The 22,875-nt window shown below is 38.6% G+C and overlaps 2 protein-coding genes and 1 long non-coding RNA gene across 4 annotated transcripts in view; 1 reads left to right on the forward strand and 2 right to left on the reverse strand.

The window, feature by feature from the left end:
- Window positions 1-14,224, reverse strand: parvg (parvin, gamma). Its single transcript, XM_084933922.1, is given in 14 exon segments — window positions 1-1,320; window positions 1,323-1,382; window positions 3,335-3,407; window positions 4,242-4,343; window positions 4,465-4,533; window positions 5,297-5,358; window positions 5,462-5,493; window positions 5,579-5,634; window positions 5,738-5,853; window positions 7,178-7,321; window positions 7,483-7,585; window positions 8,129-8,193; window positions 9,115-10,817; window positions 11,066-14,224. Coding segments are annotated over 13 exon segments (978 nt in total). The 5' UTR covers window positions 9,182-10,817; window positions 11,066-14,224; the 3' UTR covers window positions 1-1,291.
- LOC146382918 (uncharacterized) lies at window positions 10,762-21,795 on the forward strand. Its single transcript, XR_014800699.1, has 2 exons — window positions 10,762-10,951; window positions 19,543-21,795. It is a non-coding gene; the product is annotated as an uncharacterized LOC146382918 (long non-coding RNA).
- parvb (parvin, beta) overlaps window positions 14,334-22,875 on the reverse strand; it is a 17,832-nt gene continuing 9,290 nt past the window's right edge. For both annotated transcript variants that reach the window (XM_084933920.1, XM_084933921.1), the window contains exons 5-13: window positions 21,654-21,794; window positions 21,026-21,141; window positions 20,440-20,498; window positions 20,280-20,299; window positions 17,983-18,044; window positions 17,812-17,880; window positions 17,522-17,623; window positions 17,364-17,436; window positions 14,334-15,267 (exon numbers count right to left, since the gene is read on the reverse strand). In XM_084933920.1, coding sequence (XP_084790046.1) covers window positions 15,191-15,267; window positions 17,364-17,436; window positions 17,522-17,623; window positions 17,812-17,880; window positions 17,983-18,044; window positions 20,280-20,299; window positions 20,440-20,498; window positions 21,026-21,141; window positions 21,654-21,794 — 719 coding nt within the window. In that variant the 3' untranslated portion in view covers window positions 14,334-15,190. The remainder of the gene's footprint in view (window positions 15,268-17,363; window positions 17,437-17,521; window positions 17,624-17,811; window positions 17,881-17,982; window positions 18,045-20,279; window positions 20,300-20,439; window positions 20,499-21,025; window positions 21,142-21,653; window positions 21,795-22,875) is intronic.

The following is a 22,875-nucleotide window of genomic DNA, read 5'->3' on the forward strand; positions in this document are numbered from 1 at the left end:
TAAAGAAGCAGAGAGAAATCCACATTGTTTATTGAGAAATGACAGCCAAAGCCAGGGGTGTGGTGTACAAAGAATGAAAAGTCTCATTTTCCAACACTTTTAGTCTGAAGCGGAAATGCACTGAAAAAAGAAGAGAAGACGTAAACAAGGGCTAGGTAAGAGTAAACCAAATGTGACCAGTGAGCCAACATAAAACTTCTATGCAGTAGATTTATGCTGTCAATGAGTATTTATTGATCCTTGTACTGTCAGTATGATGTAAACAGGTGACAGATTTAACGGTGCTATATTTAAATATGCTGTGCTCATACGCAAACACAGAAGTGTGAGGTTTAGCTTCCTTTGTTGAAATGGTAATTATTATACATTATCATAAACTGGGTCTTACAGCTTCAGCTACAGCACGCAATATATAACAATGAAGGCTATAAGCTATAAATACATTGTAACCAACAATATCTTTATAGCTTATATTTTCTAAAATATGAGAGTTAAAAACAACCAAAAACACACACAGATAATGAAACAAGTTGTAAAGAAATCAATAATGTAGTCAAGACATATTGAGTTGGCACACTTTTATACGTAGTTTTTACACGTTGGCACAGGAAAAGAGAACCTGAGGTTTATTAAAAGCCTGTTTGACTGTCGATGGCTTGTTCGACTTTTATTGGTACCGTTATAATTTTGGATCTTATTTTAAAAAGACAGTACACTGACATTTTGTTTGCATCAAATGACTTGCATCAGCTTAGGCATAAACATCAACATCTTAATATTTCTCATTTTCATTTGCTTAAGCAATTTGCTGTATTAGTACTCGCATCTGAAGCGCTAATCCTCCCGTTTTTGGTAGCGCTCTTTAAGCTTTATGGAGATAAAAATGTTCACATACAGGATATTTTTCTTAAAGACACAGTGACATTAAAAATACATTTGTAAGGCTGTAATCCTGCTTCAACAAGTTATTTAACTTGCAACAAGTAAAATTATAATGATTGTGGAGCTTTCGACTTTGAGTCATTCAAGCATAATTCTGAATGATTTTATTCAAACCCTCTTTCGGCTGTCGCGATCCACATATTTTAAGCCACATAGTCTACATCATAATACACAAACTAAAGATCCTCCAACCATCATTTCACTTCACTTTACAGAACATAACTTTAATCCTTTAATTCAGCCTGGAAACTGCGTCGGCCAAACTTCTCAAAACTGCAGAATCACCTTTTAGTAATTGGCTAAACGCACTACTTGGCCGTTTCTGTATTTCCCGCTGCGCCGCTCCTCTTCACACGATGTCCTCTCTCATTTCCCTTTGTGCTTGTTGAAAAGAGCGTAGAGGACTTTCAAGGTTGCAGTGGTGTCCAGAGAGACAATATCTGTCACAATATTCAGAGGAGACATAATCCACATGCAGCATCCTTAAGCCACTGAGGCGGTAAGAATATGCGGACGCTTTTTACCAGCATTAGCTAATAGCTACTCTCACAATCCATCCTAAGAGGTCATAGATCAGGAGGGCAAAAAAAACATTAGATGGAAACTTAATCAATATGTCCTTGGTGAGATAAGATCCCTACAAAATTGCTCTCTGTTGTGAGATGCTCTGACTGAATGAATGTGACAGAAAGATCGACTTCACCATTGGCTAACCTAATTAATTCACGCAGCATGCTCTCATTTTAGGCCCTGAGAGCTGGGATTCCTCATTCAGTGGCTGCAATTATGCCGTTAATTAAAAAGACACTAAAAATGAATTAAATTACCCACTCGCTCCTGGCACAGATTAATTGTGCTAGTCCTTACATTAACAGTTATCGTGTTGAGGATTTATTTTACAATTACAGGCTCTGTGGCTGGGAGGCAATATGGTGGGACAGCTTTAGCGATCTAAAGAGAGGAAGATTCAAGTTTAGAGGGAAGTTCCTCCTGTCAGTAGCGCATCTGCAGGGAAGTGGAGTGAATCTGTTTGCCACTGATTGATTCCCACACTTAGAGGAGTCAGTAACTCACCCGGTCACCTGCTCAATTTCACTCTCCGCCTTATGGAAGGATGTAGTCTATGTGACCGAAGGAAATTACCCAAACACACACATAAGCGTTGCTGGTGGCATACGATGTAGTCATACACATGAACCCACCACAGATGTATGCTTTAAACTTGAAAATAAACAAAAACGAATGCTGTAGCTTTATGACTTCCTAGAATTTGAACCTTTTCATGTGTACATGTGGCCATTAGAGATCATGAGTATATGTCAAAGAAAGTCGGCATCTTGCATGCTAAATAACATAACATCCATGAGGACTACCTACAACAACGTCACAAGCAAACAGTGATTGGCTGTAAGTGCAATTGGCGTTTGGCAAATTCTTTTTATGTGGATGGGGCTTACAACAGCAAGCTTACACCATTAAAAACAGCCCCCAAACACACAAACATGATATTTTGTTATAATAAAAAACTAACTTAAACATCTTGATCTAATATTGACAAAAATTATGTTTGTAAATATTGAATACAGTTGATTAGACACTGTAAAATTCACTAAAGCTGCCATTAATCCATCCATTTTCTGCTGCTTATCTGGGTCTGGGTTGCAGTTTAAGCAGAGAAGCCCAGAGCTCCCGTCTCCCCCAGCCTCCTCCTCCAACTCATCCAGATGGGGGGACACCAAGGTGTTCCCATGCTATACCTAAGAGATGTAATGCCTTCGGCTTGCCCTAGCTTCGCTCTGAGGCCTTCTCCTGATAGGATATGCCTGAACCACCTTGATTAGTTGGCCCTTCGGATACCCAAACCACTTCAACTGTCTCTTTTCCATGTGAAATATTAGCAGCAGTCTTCAGTAAGACAGATAACACAAATTCATTCAGATAAACACCCGCACATTGATATAGCCTAGTAACAGTAACAGTAAGGATCAATCTCTGTGTCTAATCATCTATAGTGATACTCATCATGGCACGAGCGGCGCTCATTCATATTCAGCACGCTATTCCATCTCCCTCTCCAAAACACTCTCAAACTCTCACTCCACGGTGTAGAGCACATTAATTCAGCAATCCCCTTCCTTGCATGACATACAAACACATTTTAGCATTTTTTCCGTCATCCAGATAAATTCTCCTGATAAAGGGCATCATCACTGAATTAGTTTGACATTGGTGTCTTGGAGCGCTGTAGGATTTCATTTTTTTATGGTAACGATCATTATATCTGCAGGCCTTTTTTCTTCTTCATCATCTGTGCCTGGCATTTCAATCTCAGTAAAACAGTCATGAACAAGTTCTGAGTGTGTTATGTGTGAACAAAGTGGATTTGTCTCACCTTGTGGGTCAACATTGGAGAGCTGAAAGCCTGTATCCTTCAAGAGGTCCAAGGCCAAGGTGACATTATGAAGCTAGAATTTTTTGAAAAAACAACAAAAAAAATTTAAATGAGAAAATATATAAAACTCAGCTATGAACCACACTTATTGTAAGACTATATCACATGCAACAAAAGCTATATTCTACCCCACTTTTGGTAAAAAAGTTGACTCTGTAACAACAGTAGAGATATTTATTGAATAAACTGTACTGTATTTTATAATACTTGTATATTTTATTCCACTATGATAATATACTACAAGCCTTTTGTACTCTGGTGCTTTTATCGCATAGTAATAGCTATAGCCACTAATTACTTTTAAAATCATACATCTATTTTCTTAAATGCTTTCCCAACTAGGGGCATGGGAGGGTTGGAGCCTGTCCCAGCTAACATCTGGCAAACACACAGTATGCCCTGGAGTATTATACAACCCTGGAAATGTTAGTGGTCCATCACAGGACCAGCACAGAGAAACAGACAACCATTCACACCAACTACAGCTAATTCAGAATCACCAAATAACCTGACATTTATGTCTTTAACAACAACAACAACTTTTATTATGGGGACCGTATAATATTCATTTGATCATATCATATCTTTTAATGGGCACTGTTCTGGATCATGCTTTAGTACTGTATCCAAGTGATCGGCTGGGAATTAGATTAGATTACTTCAAATCAGATGATCAGATGAAAAAGTGTACTTCATTCCTAACACTTGTGAACTGAATAAAGGAATTTGTGTGAATGCGTACACTGCACCAAAAATAAAATACGTTTGAACAAAATTTTGAGTTATATTTTGAGAAAATAAAGCTTTAAATGTGGCATGAATCCATGTATGTGAATCTATACTTTACCATCTCAGAGTCACTGACAGGGGTCAGGTTGAAGTCAAAGAGCGGGATGAAAAAACCCTCCAACTGTCCGATCAGCAGCAGCAGAATCACACCATCAGCAAACTGGACAGCAAACCCACAGAGCATTGGAACATTGAAAGTGATAAGGGAGGTAATCACTGAGTCCATTTTTATCAAAAGAAAGCCTGTAAGCAGTAGAAGGTTTCCAGCTGTTGGTGTATACCTGTTTGTCCATATCTATCACCTGCAGACCCAGAGATGATATATGCTGGTTGACAAAGTGTACCAGGGCCTACAACAGAGAAATTATAAAACTGTGCAGTTTGAAATGCAACTTGACAATTTAGGGTATCTTCATCAAAACCCAAAGCATTAGTTGGAATGGTTAATATATCAGACTCTTAAAGTAAGACATCTAAACTTGTTCATTCTGCATCTCGTGTAGCTCACTCGAAATCAAGGAAAGTATCAGTCAGCCAGCAAAAAACGACTGCACTTTTAAAATATGAGATTTTTTTTTTTGTCTCTTTCTCTCTGTGAGCTGCTTTGTGTCAGCCTATAGCTCATTTCAGACTTTGTTGTCCTGTATTTCAAGTGTTCTCACAACTCTTGCATTTAGTTTGTGTTCAGGCATTTAGTTATCTATCTTAATCAAATATTGGAACTTCTGGCTCCAAAATCCTAAAATTGAGTCTTCAAAACAGGATTTCACTAACCCATGAGTGTTGTCATGGTGGCTACTTCCATTTTTTACATGCAGTCTGTGAAAATTATTTGATTTTTTTTAAAAAAAAGAAAAAAAAAAAGATCATGCTCAACAGTATTTGAAAATCATCTTTTGCAAGAAGGCCAAAAAGCCTTACAAGCACATTGGATTAAGAGTCCCGTCCTTCACCAGCCATGTATTGAAGGTTCAGATCAGGCAACAAACACACAGCGTGACATTTATCATTTGTGTTAACACCACTGGAGTTCCTCTCTCTCTAGAGATGAGAAAGTCAACACCTTTAAAAAATCTCGGCACTTCTTTACTTTTTCTGGTGTCCTTGTTATACCTTTTTCACTGTGTTGACCTTGTGAGCCTCAAGCTTCAGCAGTTGCTCGATGGGATCTTCCCCTGGGTGACCAGACAGCCAAAAAAATGTGTTAGTAGGCTGTAATGCTTTTTGGATGACATTCAAGATGTCACATCAGCTCAACCTCTGACCACTCTCACTCACTTTCAGTATTGCTCAGGGAGTCTGTGTCGCTGCTGAAAAGGCAAAAAGGATTTATATATATATGAGGTGAGTTTTTCTTCACATTTACAGGATCACACGAGGCAGTAAGCACCTCACCTTCCCTCTGTTAAGATTTCCACTTGCACATCTGATTTGATTCCACTTTTGCTGACCTGGGTGTACAGCACACCACAATGAGCAACAATTACACAAAGTGTGTCTGAAACCATCCTGGAGCAAAAGAAAAAGTGCCAAAGTTTGACAAGAACAACTTACTTCTACGACTACAACTTCAATCTTCACATCAGACGGCAAATCCAATTCAGGCTGGAAACATCTCACCATGGCAACAAGCAGATGAAGGGTGGCCAGAAGGTCCTTGTTGTGGATGACTGACAGGTAAACAGCAGAGGACCAGACACACACAAAAGAAAAATCGGCCGATGTGATCAAACTCTCTGCTACCAAGTATGCACACAAAGCAGGGCACGAGTGTCTTTGATAAATAAGAAACTGACACTTGGCCCCATAACCTACTTACCATTAATACTCACCAGCAGCTATTTTCAATATCAATCCAGTTTTCAGCAAATCTAAACAATAGCATTTATTTTTATCTATTTATGTCTTCACTCTGTAAGTAAAACTTTCTCCACAGCTAATGATCTGAGCACTCCCATTAAGAACAACTCCATGATGACCCTGTTAGACAATATTACCATATTATATTGACCTTCTTGGTAATATATTATCATTATTACTCCTGTTGCCTAACATTAAAAGAATTTAAATGGTGATGCATGTACAGCCCTATTTTTAGGTTTTTGTTTTTTTAATAAGAGCAACAAGCTGCAAATCCCATAAACTGATATTTTATTCAGAATAAATCAATTCAATCAATCAAAATTCTGAATGTTTAACATGAGACAATTTACTCTTTTATGAAAACTGTTAGCTCAGCTGCTGCCATCAAATTCAAAATTACCTTAATTTTTTCTTAACATTTTCTCAGTTCATCAAATCATTGGATTTGATTTTTATTTACATTTTACACTGTACACTAACTTTGTTTGAATTGGGGTTGTACTACAGAACAACACATGGTCATTTTAGGGACCTTTTTTGCTTGCAGATGAGAAATTAAAAAGGCAGGAAGGTGGTTCCACAACTCCAGATCGTAAGCAATGCCATTGTGCTTGCGACCATATTTTGATTCAGTATTGTTATCTCTAGAATAAAACTGCACACTGCTGACAGCAGTAAGCATGATTATCACCAAATCATGTTTAACTTTTAATTAGCATTCGCACAGATTTGTCTTTTTTGATATGTTTCCCTGTCTTCTATTTGGATTCACCCTGAACAAAACGCAAAGGAAGGCAATGAAAGAAAGTGAAATAATTGTAGTCAAGAATCTGACAGCTGCCCTGCCAGGTTATGTTGTGTCAGCCCAAGAAAGAAAATTTTAGGTAAAGTGTTCAGCAGTCTATAAGTTATTTCTCTGCATAACCAAGCAACCAGCACTGACATGTGATTAAAATGAAACCCTATAATGTCAGGAAATTTTATCTCCACCAAAATCCCGCGCAGTTGGTGTAAGCTTACATGGTACCCTTGTGATAGCACCAAATCCTGTTGAAATGAGAGGGTTGCCAGAAGAGAACATTTGTTGACTTGTTGCTTTGTTTGCGAAGCCCAGTCAGCAGCATGACTCACGTTTGACGTTCCATTTGATCTGACTGCTGTCCTGTGTGCCCAGTCTCTTGTCCAGCTCCTCCATGATTATTTCCAGCTTGCGGATCTGAGCTGTGCTGGTCAGCGCTATCTCTTCCACATTCAAATGCACGTCGGCCAACCTGGCTGAAGAAATCAAGAAACAACCGAGTATCATTATAGGGTCTGACTGACTACAACCTCCAGCTTTTTAACATAATATCTGTTTGTTTTTCATCCTCTCAGTCAAATCACTATCAAATGAAAGTAAGTATGATAAATGAAATATCAAATATTCATTATCTCACACAGCAGGTGATGAAGTACCAGTCCATCATACACATCCTCCTCCAGACTCTGAACAACGATGTGCTCGGGTTTCAAAGTCTTATTGATCCAATCAACCAGTGCCTACCGAGATATAATTCATCACACGGTCAGAGAAATTATCCGCTTTCATCTTCTTGCATACATTTTTCCTTTGCCAGTGTTGCAGATGAAGAAAAAAAACAGCAAGAGACCCTGTTTTTAAAGATTGTGTTTTTGGATCCCGAAACAGATGATAATAATAATGCAAGATACAAGTACTCATCTAAAAGAAAGCTTATATTTCACTTGTTTTCCTCTCAAGTTTACATATAAGACGTCAGAATTATTTCAATTTTTCCATTTGTGTGAAACATTAGTGCTGCCCTCTTTACAACAATATGTTTAAAATTCTGATCCAGCAGACTCTGCTGGCTCCTCGCCGTGACATCTGTCTTCCATCTTCTCTTATAATTATGCTCATTAAAATTTCACCCATCCTCACACCTTATTCCTGTATGCAGCCCACTAAAGACACAAAGGTAATCTCAGATCTGCGGCTGTCCAGGACGGGCGTTTGATGTTACAGTAAATGTGAAATAGAAGAAAGCGAATCCGACATGTGCAAGGCAGGGATTCATTTCTTACCTCCTTCAGCTTTTCAAGTTTGGGGTCTTTTAAAGATGTTGGTTGTATGAGTTTCCTCTTCTCCCCTGTAATGGGCATGAAAACAAAACTGCGCTAGTCTCTTACGTCACCCAAAGTGCATCTGATAGCTCTCTTTAGAATTTCTGCTTTGAATATTTCAGTGATAGGTTTTACATGTTTTGGCAGTACCCCTATGTTTGCTACTTATTCACATATACTTTGAGGTTGGCCATTTTCAAATGCATTCCCTTCATACATCCAGCCCTCCCGAGCAACATAGAAATCAGCAGAGCCCGCAAAGCTGTTTCGGTTAGTCTAATCTATCTCGGCAGAACTTCTAACTTGGCAATATAATTAAGCTGCGAGAATCATAATTTTATGTGGAGTATGGATCAAAGAATTATCCGAAATCTATTGCTTTACTTAGAAAGACAAGCCCACTCCAACTCTGCTGTATGGAGCGTCTTGGATCTTTATGCAATGCTTTTGAATTGTGGCCAATTTCAGCTCCCAACAGAACTGCTTTCTTGATGAAGTCGGTGTTTTATAAACCCATCATTCGGTACACAAAAACTTTGATACTAGCCGGGGAACATAGTGGAGGATTCAGCAAATTAAAAACCAGATATTCACCCCAGGAGGTGGCAGAGACCAGAGCACACCAGATTTCACATGAAAGAGAATACTGGACCTAAACTCATTTCCTCCATGTCTGCTAAATGTGTAAATGAGCAACTGTCACCTTTCAAGTTCACAACATCAGTGCCCCAAATGATCCGAAGGTCATGTCCTGCAGGTTTAAATGATTACAGATAGACTGGACACGTCTATATTCATTATCCTCATTATATAATATTGGCGAAAGTCTAATAGAAATGCACGAGGCAGACGCTGTTTTCAATATGAGGTCACTGGGATGATCTTTTACATGTGCCACATGAATCACTGATGACTAAGATTGACCTTTTAAGTAAATGAAAACATACCCTGAAAAGACTCAAGTTCCACAGGCTCTTCTTCTTTCTGATAATTAAAGATGTTCTCCTCCATCATTCCTCTGCAAAGTGATATCTTCACCTCTGCTGACCTGTCAACACATTTACATAAAATTACAACAAACTACAGGAATTTCTAATACACAGTGTAAGATATCAATATAAGATCAAGCAGGGTTCTCAAAGTTTTAAAGATCGAATAGCGGTGTACCCCTCTTCTCTTCTTCCAGCTCAGAGGATGATTTACATTAGAAACTATTGTTTTTATATACTGATATATATCCTATATTGACACCAGCTGATTTTGTTGGGGGGGGGGGGGGTAAATTGTTACCACAAGCTTCCATTGGATGTGGATCTAAAAAAAAAAAAATCTCTGCATGCAAACAAGAGGCAAACCAGACATTTTTCTGCATGGGCCCAGAAGAACATCTACAAAAACAGTGTAAACTCCATTGTTCAATCTACAAATCAAATTTTGAAAAGATTTCCATGCAAAATAAATGAGTTTGGTCTCATTTGAACAGAGGTGATGTCTTGTGGTCTACTAATTAAAACTGTACATTTTTTTTAGACATGAATACAACATCTGGATTAAAGGGAACATGAAACGTTCATGTAAACAGCAAACAGCAAACTTGCAAACTTTGAGAAGGGTTTATTAATGCTAAAAGGTAGAGTTTCATTGTTGCAATCCAGATGTCCTTTTCAAGAAGACCCTGCTTATTTAGGCTAAACAAAGTCAAACCACACTCTGCACAACAGCATGACTCCTTATTAAAATAGTCCAGATGGTAAAATCACCTTCCTCTAGTCAGAATAGTCAACTATTGAAAATATTGGGACCGTTCAATTTCCTACTTTGATGTAAAATACAAAGAGGAAGATAATAATTCTATTTCAAGCAAGAACAGAAAAACATTTTACTTTCAATCAGTTGGTCTTAAGACTTACCACATGCTTGGAGTGTTATTAAAAGACACCCAGCAGGAAACATAGCCCTAATATAACCTCTTCCAAAGCATGTTGCTGGCTTCAAATTCAAAATGTGCATCTCTTTTTTTAAACACTTTGCAGTTTTACTATTTGTCTTTGCACCCCAAAGGCAAGGTTTAAAGGATGTGCAAATCACTGAATTCTGCTTTCATCACAATACACAATTTGTACACAATTTGTTCCAACTTTCTCAGGGGGGAAAGTGGGTTGTAAAGCACAGAAGAATGAAGAAACACTTTCTCCATGAATATGTTTGGCAGAAAATACTCTCAGTGGTGCCTCAGTAAGTGTCCGGAGCCACACTGCTCAGTTTTCAGCTGGTTTTGAGGAGTGACCAGCAGTGAAAAATGCCGGCTGTGATGGCAGACAGCTTACCTTTGAGAGGAAATCTTGTATCTCAGAATTGTTGCTTTTAAAGTACAAAGAAAAAAACAGCCTTGTGCTCAGCTCAGCCACACAGAACTTCTAATGCAGGTATATTACTCTGACTGAAGGTGTTACACGTTTCTAAAAACACAGAGAAACACAGAATCTGATCGGGTTTGGAATCGATCTGTTCCAAAAACACGTATTACCAAAACAGGAAGCCACTTAACTTCCTCACTTCTTTTTTTTCTCTTTTCTTTTTTTTCTCAACGGCAAACTCATCAGATCACGAACATCAGGTCCCTGCAGAGTTACAGGGGCTGGTCTTGTTTCTGTGAACATTTTAAATCATATGGCCTGAGACAAAGCACAGCAAACACATAAAGCAACACACTCTGACAAAACAGACGTGACCTGGAGCTTGTCAAACGGTTGTTTCCTGGATCTGTGGAACAGAAACGCCTCGGTGAGCAACTTCTCTTTCTCTGGGTGTTTAGATTGTGTGTGGCTTCCTTTTCCTGAGGTTGACAGTAACTTTCAAACAAGGTCATAAACAAAAAGTCTTTTTGAATAAGCTTACCTTCAGCACTCTGGGAGTGACTCGGCAGAATTGAGTTCCTTAGCTGATGTCAACTCCACAAAGTGTCAAAACAGCGATATATCAGAAGTGGAGGGCTGTACTCAATCTGAATAGACTCTTGTTATTTCTATCAATGCAAAGGTCTGGCTGTACTCAATTTCAAACTGTTGGCTTGAAAGAAAATAACATGTCACAGGGTTGAAAAGGAAGATAAGCGCATGAGAGGATGTGGCAGAGAAGAAGATAGCACTTCCTCTTTTTGATATTGGCTTCGACGCTGAGCGTTTTCTGATAGGGGCGTTTATGCTCTGTGACACGAACCCTGGATAAGACTTTAATAATAAGTAGTCATTGAGCGAACAAGAACAGGGAAGACTCTTGGGTATAAGTGTATTGTTTTGAAAACTACACTTCAGGAGGGCCGTGAGAAGCGTGACACTCAGAGGCCTGAACCACTCAGGCTCGACTCACGCATCTCCATCTGTGACCACCCGGATCAATTTGCCGTCATCTGGTCTCCAGCCTTCTCGGTTACACAAACACATCAAAAGGAAAAGAAAAAGAAAAGCAAAGATAGACAACAAAACAACGACCTCTGTCTGTGCACTGGCCTTGTTGAAGAAAAGAAAAAGGACCACCCATCAGTCAGACGAGGGGCAATTTAGGGGATGTGGAAGGTTACCATAGCAACAAAGGAACGAGACAAGAAAATAAAGGCCTAAAATAAACCTATAATTCCTTTAGCTAAACCCAAATTGAAGGAACTGTCTGTTCAAAAGCCAATCTCGCTCAGAAAGCCAAAGCAAATTTAACCTATCTCACAAGCAATTGATAAAATAAAATTCCCATTCTGCTTGATTCCACACATTTATTTTTCTGATAGCCTAGATTAAACAGAAAAAGAAAAAAAATTCAGACACACATTGGTGAACCAGCCAGTGTTAACTCGGTCTGAATTGACTCATCCATTCTCTCAATAATTCAAACCGGCTCGAAAATGCATGAGCAGTCGTGCACTGTACATCTTAGCAGGTCTTGAGGTGGCACCGCAGGGCCAACTCTGCTTCAGGAGAGCAGTAATAGGTCCGGGTCTCCTTGGAGAGCTGTCTGAAAGGCTGGTCAGTATAAAGATACTCTGACTCGGACTCCCCTGGGACGGCAAGAACACACTGCACTCAAGGCAGGAAGCAACAGTATGAACTTTTAAATATGATTTAAAATATGCGCACTATGCATAGTTCAGAGAAAACATGCTATTAAAGAGTATAGTATAGGAATAACATGGAATATATTAATAATGTACAGTAAAAAGAGGTAAAAAGGAAAGTAAACCATTCTTCAACTTTAAGATTTTATGTATCAGGACTTTTTGTTAATAATTTGTTCTAAATCAGGTCTTTAAATTGTTTAATTACAGCCTTGGATTAACAACAACATGACACACCTTACCTTATCATTATTTATGTAGCAAAAAAACAAGCCAAAACACAAAAGCAGTGTGTGAAAAAGTACCCTTACTGTTTCAAAAGCAATTAATAAGGTAAGTAGGCAGCCAGGTGCTGCCAATCAATGCACAAGAAAAACTGTGAGCACAAAAGAAGAGGTTTTGGCAGTTTGTAGATTTGGAGTATTCAGGTATGTGTTATTACAATGCCACAGGGGGAAAGACATCAGCAGTGATCGTAAAGAAGCAACTCTTGCCAATTTCCAAACAATTTGTAGTCAATCATTGTATACTAAAAAAATTCTTCACAAGTAGATAACATTCACAGCACTTACCAATCTACAGGGCTCGGGGAAATTGCAAAAGAAAAATAAAATGCTAGAGCTTTGCAAAGTTGCATTCAAACAAACCACAAGCCATCTGGTACAATGTCTTTTGGACAGATAAGACCAAAGTGGAGATTAAATAAAAGCATATCAGTATAAAGACTTCATACCAACTATTAAGCACAGTGGTAGAGGGTTGATGATTTGGGCCTGTTTTGCAGCCAGCCATGAACTCCTCTGTGTAGTATTCTAGAGTCAAATGGTAAGGCCATCTGTCTGATAGTCAAAGCTTGACCTAAAGTGGTTGATGCAACAGGACAATGATACCAAAAAGAGCAGCAAATCTACAACAGAATGGCTGAAAAAAGAAAAAAGAAATCAAACCTTAAAAGAACTGCAATGCCTGCAAACCTCAATGAACTGAAGCAGCATTTTAGAGTTTGCAGAAGTAGAAGAGAGGGATAAAATTCCTCCAAAATGACATAAGATTAGTTCTTATTTTTTCACACACTGTTTCTGGATTTAGGCCTATTTTTGTTAAACAAATACTAGTAAATGGACTTATATGGTGCTTTTCTATTCTATTTGAGCACTCGAAGCAGTCTCTTACTAAGAGGCTCATTGACAGACAGACAGACAGACAGACAGACAGACACACACACACACACACACACACACACACACACACACACACACACACACACACACACACTAAGACAAGGTTTTTTCTATGTGAAGCAAAGAACCTTTAACTTAACACTCACACTCTCTCATTCCAGTGAATTGGTTGGGGGCAACTTGGGATTCAGCATCTTGCCTCAGGATATTCAACATGCTGCTCTCAACTGTTTCCTTGTTTCAGTCTGAGTGAAGCTAAGCTAACTGACTGCATGCATAAAGAAGAGTTGCAAAGATCTTGAATTCTTAGAATTTTAATAGGCTTTAATATGTTTTCAAATTACTTAAACACTGGAAGCAGCATAACACAGTACACACATCATCCAAAAGCAAAGGCAAAATTATTCAGTACTTAGTTAAAACTTTGTTAGGGTGTCACTTACTTGTAACTGATAAGGTTTCAGTGTCTCCTGGCTCTCAGGCACATCCATGGCTCCCTCATCACATCTGGTGCCAAGATGGCAACAGCTGGAACACCAAACTCAAGGCTTTAAAACGACAGGCCACAAACCAGCTGCTGACACCAAGATAGCTGCTTTCACCTCCTGCCATCCTTTTGTGGCTTTTAAATGTAATTATTCATTAATCCATTTTCTTAATTCCATATTCAATTCAGAGTTGCAAGGGGCAGGAGCCTCTCCAACAACCCTGGATGGGTTGCCAATCTGTTCCAGGGCTAACACATAAAGACAGACAACTGTTCACACTCACATTCACACCTATGCCCAATTTAGAATCACCAATTAAGACAACCCCATGCATGTCTTTGGAGTGTGGGAGGAAGCTGGAGTACCAGGCGGACACACAAAGAAAGGTCCAGTTGGATTCAAACAATTTGAGCTATTTAATTGTACAGTTTTATCGTCTACAGACTGCAAATATTCAAAACAAAATATAATTTATATATAATTACAGTATGCTGTATTGTTTAATGACAAATTTTTATTTGTACTTTACATGAGAACAGATAATGGATTATATAAAGGTTATTCAAAGGCACCATGGATGTATTTTCTTCATTTTTAGATAATTTTCTCTGTTTCAGTTAATTTTATTATAGGATGTTCTATATTTAGCCTTAAATGACAATTTGTTGTCAACTTGAAACCTTTCTCCTAAACCTCACAGACCAAACTTTCCACATAAAACAGTTTTTTTGTGAAGGTTAAACAGAAAATGTGTAATTTTTCTGGCTTTTATGGACACGAAAATTTCCGATATAGTCATCAAATTATTTTCAAAGAAAATAGCTAATGATTACATTCATAGTTATGAAAAGCATTCTGAGACACTTGATAATTTATTACAGCATTTTATAATTTTTTATAATAATCTACGACGGAGCGTAATGAGTTCAGTATGACACACAAACGTTTTCCAGTTTTAACATTTCCCCGTGATTGCTACGTATTCAAATGCAGGGCTAAAGGTTGCAGAGTTTCCTGGGTTGCAGCTAACGTTCGAGGAGGGAAAAATAAATACTGACATTTGGGGAAGATTAAATACTAGCGTTCAGAGCCTTTTTCTGGCTAGACCCCCTGGGGCTTTTTAAGTCCCACATAATGACGACTTTCAGTCCCAGTTGGTCTCCTACAGCGTCCAGACTGTAATGTATAATATCAGTGCAGGCACAGGGCAGTGTTCAGAGTAATGCCAGGCCTTAAAGACGGGAAAAGCTCATGCAGAGGTTTTGTAGTTGGTGAATAGATTGTAAAGGACTCTGAGGGTGGACTTCAGGTTCAGGTTGACGACATCTAGAAAAGAAAAAGCAAAGATTATTGAAGTCTGGTGTCCCAGAACTTGTTTGGGGAAGAAAACGATTGCCTTGTCTTGGCATGTTCGATAATTATCTTAATAAGAAAAATTGGATGGCTGGAATACTGAAGAACAAAATAAATAGCTATGCTACCATAAAATCATATTTAACATGAAAAGGAGCCAGTTCTATCATTGCTGTTAGACTGTTTCCCTCAAAAGGTTATTTGTAATTTTGGAAACTAAATGGTGCTTAAAATATCTCCCAAAACTTTGCAAATTATCCTTAGATGATGTATTACTTCTTACAAAGAGATTCAAAGGCACAAAAGGACTTTGTTCTCTCTGCAAGCATCACGTCTTCTCCATAAGAGCTTATTTGATTATTAGAATTTACCAAACTAGCCTGCCTTAACAGAAACTGAACATTCAGCTTTCCCTGTTTGGGGCCTCCTCTCTTGTTTACAATGAACCCACAGATGTGGAAACGACAACCTTTACACTGATCAGAGCATTTATACTGCATGCTGTGTGCAGTGCAGTAAATGCTTGAATAAGGCATGTTATATGTATGCCTCTAAACACAGATATCAAGGTTTTTTTGCTCAACTGTGTCTTTCAATATCTACATTAACCTGTCACTTCATTAGGTACACCTTGCTAGCACTGTGTTGAACCCCTTTTGCCTTTAGAACGGCCTTAATTATTAATGCCATAGATCCAACGCAGTGCCAGAACATTCATCAGAGATCAGAGATTGGTCCATATTGACACGATAGCATCACACAGCTGCTTCAGGCTTTGCCAGCTACACATCCATGATGTCAGTCACCTGTTCCACCACATTGCAAAGGTGCACAGATCGAGACTGAGGAGGTCATTTGAGTTCACTGAACTCATTGTCACTTTGAGATGATCTGAGCTTTGTGACATGGTGCGTTATCCTGCTAGAGGCACTCATGAGAAGAAGGGTAGACATTGGTCATAACGTGATAGACATGGTCAACAACAACACTCAGGGAAGCTGTGGTATTTATGCTTTAATGCTGTTTAGCCCAAATTTGTTGCCTTCCTATCACCTCTGGAGATTTTCCTCTGACCTCTGGCATCAACAATGTACTTTCTTTTTTTTCAGACCATTCTGCATAAACCCTAGAGATGTTTGTGTGGGAAAATCACAGGGGATCAGGAGTTTCTGAAATACTCAGACGAGCCTGTCTGGCACCAACAACCATGCTACGTTCAAAGTCACTTAAATCACCCTTTCCCCCCACTGAACTTCAGCAGGTTGTCTTGGTTGTCTACATTTCTAAATGCACTCAGTTGTTGCCATGTCATTGGCAATTTGAGTTAACAAGCAGCAGAACAGGTGTATCTAATGACGTGGAGTATGGTGTATATGCAGTATTTGTGAATTTGCAGTATCCGACAAGCCTATGCAGGCTTGCTATAGCTATTCATTCATTTCATTTATTCACGAATTTGTTCATTGATTTTTTTCTTTACAACAGGAGTAAAAAAAAAAACCTTGACTAATCTCTGAAGGGAAATTCTTCAGCTACAGCTGCAAAGACTGCAAAAGCTGTGCAACTAAATTAAAAGCAAAAAAAAATAAAAAAAATACTATTGGTCAAATTTAAATTCAACACGAAGAGGAATTCTGCATGGCAACACAATGGAAAGAAGGAACCGTTGCAATGCTCAGTGGAAGACTTCACCTTAAATTTTGTTCAAGTGATCAATCCGCTGTATCAGATAACATAATGAATATGTTTTTTAACCAAATTCAGACCTTAATGATTTTAAAAGACTAAAATATGACAAGTTAAGGAAATCATTTGTCATATTTTGGTCATAAAGCAATAAAGTCTTATTCAATTCATTTTAATTTCCTTTAATCTCTAATAAAAGATATGGATATAACTACAAAATGCAACTTAGAGCTGAACTAACTCAGCCGCAGCTATCCAGTTTTAGAGTGTAAGACAAGGTTTCCACCTACTGGACAACTTTTAAAATTACTCCTGCTGTAGCAGATCAACAATGAGGCAATCTTCCTGTAAATTATGCGATTATGTAATACAACAACAAATACCTTCTGGTCTGGCTTTGGGTTTCTTTAGGCCTCCTTCCTGCATCAGCTCAAAGGCAAAGGCCACATTGTGGACCTTAGAGGGGAAATAAAAATGGCAGTTAAAAGCGACTTTCATCACCTGCTAAAAATCCTATTTTGACTTTTTAATCTAAAATCACCTTCTGCTCAAAACTCTCAGGCGTGAGGAAGAAGTTATACAGTGGGACAAAATAGTCTTCCAGCAGCCCCATCAGTAAAATCAGGTAAACTCCATCAGCAAACTGGAAACACACACACACACGAATATTGCACATTCTTTAAAATAAAAAAGAAGCACATTCTGCTCAAAGAAATATTATATTATATGAAAATCACAATCTGAACCAAGGATAAAACATGCATGAAACAATTCATAGATTGTCCTTTGACTTTGATAATAAGGGCCAAAGGTTCTACAGAAATCTTTTACCTGAGATTCCAGCTCATTAACTTCCAGATTCAGCTTGTTTAGGTGTTTGTTCACAAAGGTGATGAGTGACTGGAAGCAGATTCAGATCATTATTAAGTATTACAACATGACTGCCAACACATGCCAGTCCTAGACATTATTATTGTAGGAAGGAAAGGTATCCTTTTTTACCGTTTTTACCACGTTAAGCTTGTCAGGCGCATGATCCAACAAAGTGTCAAATGCATCTCTCTCTGTGGCGAAGAGAAAAAAACATCACGGTAAAAGTGTTTAAACGGTTTGATATTTTAGGAATTGTCAACCATGTCAAAAAGAAGACTGATACCGCTATAATCTCCCACCTCTATGTATAGACCGTAGCTGATTGGTTTAGATCAGGAGATCTGATTGGAATATGGTGTCAAAAGGTCTGTTGCCTGTCTGTCTTTTGCTATTAAGAGTCTTCTTTGTTTAATTTTTACTTAAAACTTATTACTGTCATGTTTTGACCTATTCTACTGTGATTAACATAAGGCCGAACTCATTATCAATGATAATCTAAGCTCTAAACCCAGATCTATAATCCCAACCCTATGGACAGGTTCCATCGCTGCCTGAACTCTCTTACGCAGCTTTCTTGTCATTTCTTTAACTATTCTTCAGCAATAGTTCTGCAGGTTCTAGAAAGACGTTCAAAGCTCTTCTTTGGATGTTGACTCGCTGCCTTTTGTTCTGTTCTTGTGTTGAGTGTTGCAGCCCAAGCTCTGAGGAGGCCAATCCATGAGTAATAGCGATCTATTATTTTATTTTTTATGCTTTTACTGCACTGGTAGTGTGTTTGAGATCACTGTCATGCTGGAAAATGAAGCTGTTGCCAATCAGAAACTTTACAAATGCTACCGCATTGTGAATCAAAATCTGATGTTCCACTGTCACATGTCTGTAGACACTCACTGTTTTACCTCTCTCCTGACTTCCTCCGCATATAGTGATGATAATCTTACCAAAAATTACATATTTGAAATGATCACTCCATAAGACCGATATCCTCTGATTTTCAGTCCAGTAGTTGTGTCATCTGGCATACCTCAGCCTTTTATCTCTGTTTCGCTTCTTGAATGGCTTCTTGACAGCCACCCCTCTGTTTCAGACCATTTTAGAAGGCTTCAGTGAACAGCAGAGGGATCAACTGAAAGTCCAGATGCATCGCTAAGGTCTTTGCTGGATTTTTGCCATTTCTAAAGGAAATGACTTTCAGTCATGTTTATCTCCTGTAGATCATTTTTAGGCCTGTCATTTCTCCTCTTGTCCTCCTCATTTCCAGTTTCTGAACAGTTTTTTTTAAACTTCAGATATGTCATGTTTTCAGTTAATGGCTCTTTTGGAAACACATTGTTGGTCCAAGAATATTATTTTGTATTATGTGTTTATGTAACAGGCTGCTAGCAAAAATTTGCCTAAAGATAAAATTTAAAATAGTTTCTTTGCTGAGTTGTCTGATATGTGTAGACACACCACTAGCTCATCCCTTAGTTAGGTGCCTTTTTTAAAAAAAAAAAAACTTGAATGATTCATCTGTTTGTCTTAAATAACTAATATTAACTAATGTACTTGTTTTTTTATTCACTAAAAAGAACAAATACATTCCTCTGAAATTGGTAAAAGGACTGGTTCCTATATAGCGTTTGTTACTATATCTGAGAACTCTATACAACATGCCTCGTTCACTCAAGACCTTTTTTCTATGTCTAGGTGCTTTTCATCTAACACACTGATGGATGCATCAGAGAGCAACTTGGGGTTAGTATTTTGCCTAAGGATATTTGGCATGCAGACTCGAACCACTAACCTTCTAATTAGTAGAGGACCTGCTCTACCTGCTGATCTACAGCGACCTCAAACTGGTTACGTCTGGACTACAAATGAGTGAAACAGCAGCCAGTGTCCAAAGAAAAACCTTGAAAGACACCCAGAAAGCCTGGAGAACTATTACTCAAAACCAGTTTCAAAAAAATATAAGCCTGCCTCCTTGAAAGCAAACTAAAACATGCTTGTTTATGACTCTCATATAGTATGATTTCCATTAGGTAAAGCAGGGGTGGGAGAACTCCAGGCCTAAAGGGACGGTTTCCTGCAGGTTTTAGATGTGTCCTTGATCCAACACAGCTGATTTAAATGGCTAAATTACCTCATCGTCATGTCTTGAAGTTCTCCAGAGGCCTGGTAATGAACTAGTCATTTGATTCAGGTGTGCTGACCCAGGGTGATATCTAAAACCTGCAGGACACCAGCCCTTGAGGCCTGGAGTTCCCCACCCCTGAGGTAAAGGCTGGAGCCAGGCTAAGTCTTTACTGAGCTATTAATATTTCATTTATAAAAATAATTGAACATTTTCACAAGATAATGATTGTTTTAACAAAAATAATAAATGCTAAATAAATGAAGTTCAGTATTTCCACAGTGTTAAAGAGATGTGTTCAGAAGCTCACCAAATCTTCCCATCATCATTCTGAAAAACAAAAAATGAGAAGAAAATATCAACAACAATTCTTTTTCTCTGTGCACCACGTTTTCTAGCCTCCAGTTATGATGCAATGCATCAGATGCTAGTAATACTTAAAAGCATAACTACTAAGAATCAGCTCTTACTCTGTGGTGCTCGTCAGCTCCTTGGTCATTAGAGCTGTCTGTAGGATGCCTTCTCGTTTCTGCACAGACATGCGATAAATTCTACTGATTACGTTATTACATGAGAGAATAAATACATTTGATGATACACCATTATGATAATCACGTGGACAGTAAAAAAAAAAAAAAGACAGAAAGATGAAGAGAAATAGAAACAGCTGTCACATGCCTCATTGTATCATATTTTGGATTGGTCTTGGCTATTTGTGTTTTTACACAGCTCTTTAGTTGATGTAAGATACCATCAAAGCAATTTCTAATGATGTATTTGTGATTTTACAAACAAATCTCTACTTGTTTCCATTTCCTCTTATTTTGGTTGTAACTCAATTTAGTGTAATTCAATTTTATTTATATAGCACCAAATCACAATGGCCACCTCAAGATGCTTTATACTGTAACATAAAGACCCTACAATAATACAAAGAGAAAGAGAACCCCATTAGCAAGCACTTGGCAACAGAGGGAAGGAAAAACTCCCTTTTAACAGGAAGAAACCAGGCTCAGGGAGGGACACAGATGTAGGGAAACTGATGGGAGACTTTACCTTGACCACCACCACCTGTACGGAGACGTGCTCGGGCAGCCTGATTGGGGCCTGGAAGTGCATAGCGAGAGCCACCAAAAGATAGATGATAGCCACCAGGTTCTTTGAGTGGATAGCTGTAAAAATAAATAAAGTGAAGATTAAACCCTCTTTCAAAGAGCGAGTTCACATAAAAATGTGAACAATTTTCGAAACTTTTGAAAAAACACCACTTTTCAAAAAGAAACACCAAAAACCTGCAGCTGACAAAGGATAAAGCACGACTTGTGTAGTAAAGTCATCGTTAACAACACAAACTAAAAGTGCTGATGGACTCACATATTGTCTCTTGTGAGGAGGAGTATTATTCAGATTTTACAATCTCTTCTGTGGCTCTGACAGAAGCCTTTCAAAGTCTGAGAATAAAATCCTAATGATGATGATGACTCATGGTGATTATCGTATCTTAAGATGGATGCAGTTGAAAGATTTTTGTTAGGAAGTGAGAATCTGATGAAAGATGATGAAAATTCCAAATATATCAACCTCTAATGCTTCAGATGTTTTCTATGTTCCTTAAGAGTTCTGTAATTTATGCAATACATAATTGAGGAAGCAGCATATCACTGAAGTCAGCACAAAAACTCACAGTCTACACTCCACTCAACGGTCCAGCCATGAGGCCTCAGCACATCGTTGACAGCTTCTAACACCGTCTGAAGCTTCTGTTTCTGGCCAATTTCTGACTGCGTCACCTCCGCCACGTTCAGCTTTCTGCCTGACAACTTTTCTGTCGCAAAAACAGGAAAAAGTTGTGTTTTACCACATAGAGAAAAGTAAGAAAGCATCGAAAAATTAGAAGCTAACAGATTAGGTCTAGTTAAAAAAAAATGAAATAAATAGACAGAAATATCCTTTGCACACAACAATGTGGATCTATAAATGCAGACTAACTCTGTGAGGCTAAATTTTCACAAAGACCAAAAGTGACAAAGGAGCGTGAAAACTAAATGCAAGAAATCTCACATCAAAATTCACAGAAAATATTTTCTTGCTGTGCATTTTACCTGTTGTTCTTAACACTTCAGGAACATATGCAATTATGTATGCATTTTGTATGAACTGCTTCTATCTAGATAGATAGATAGTAGGTAGTAGGGGTGCAACAATACTCACATCGATATTGAATCGTTTGATACAGTGCTTTCGGTTTGGTACGCATATGTATGAACAATACAAAATTTTTTAATTTATTTTATCAACTTTTCTTCTGACGATGCTGTCTGTGTTGAGCGCTCAGTGGATCTGCGTTCGACTTATCCGCCTAGGCTGCCTAGGCTGCACTGTCGAGCGCAGATCCACTGAGCGCAGCGCAAGCTAGCGAGACAGACGTTAAGCTCGTTGCAACATGGCAAATTGAACCTCCCCCACCCTCATTCAGATCTGGCCTTTGGAACTATCTTGGTTTTCATGTGAAGCATGACCCTGAAGGTAAGCGCGTCATGGACAAAAGTAAAACAGTATGTCGGATGTGCCACGCAATGCTCAATTACATTAGTGGGAACTAGTGCGTTAGCGCAGTTTGCTCGTTAACGTGTTGACGCCGTCCAGCCCCACGCACGGGGCGATCCGCGGTAGCTCGTTAACGGAGATTTTCCGTGTTGTGGCGTTGACGTCATTTTAACGAGATTAACGCTGACAGCACGAATATGACTGCACATTTACCCCGACATCATCCTAGTGCAAAGACAAGTGGAAGCAGACAAAAACAACAAGCACGCATGCTACAAACTTTACCCGAGTCATTTAGACAGCCGTTAGCACATGATTCTCCTTATGGGGACCTGATATGTTTAATATGCTGCTGAGAG

This window comes from Perissodus microlepis, chromosome 7 (genome assembly GCF_051167445.1).
Source record: "Perissodus microlepis isolate ML-2025 ecotype Zambia chromosome 7, ASM5116744v1, whole genome shotgun sequence".
Taxonomy (NCBI): domain Eukaryota; kingdom Metazoa; phylum Chordata; class Actinopteri; order Cichliformes; family Cichlidae; genus Perissodus; species Perissodus microlepis.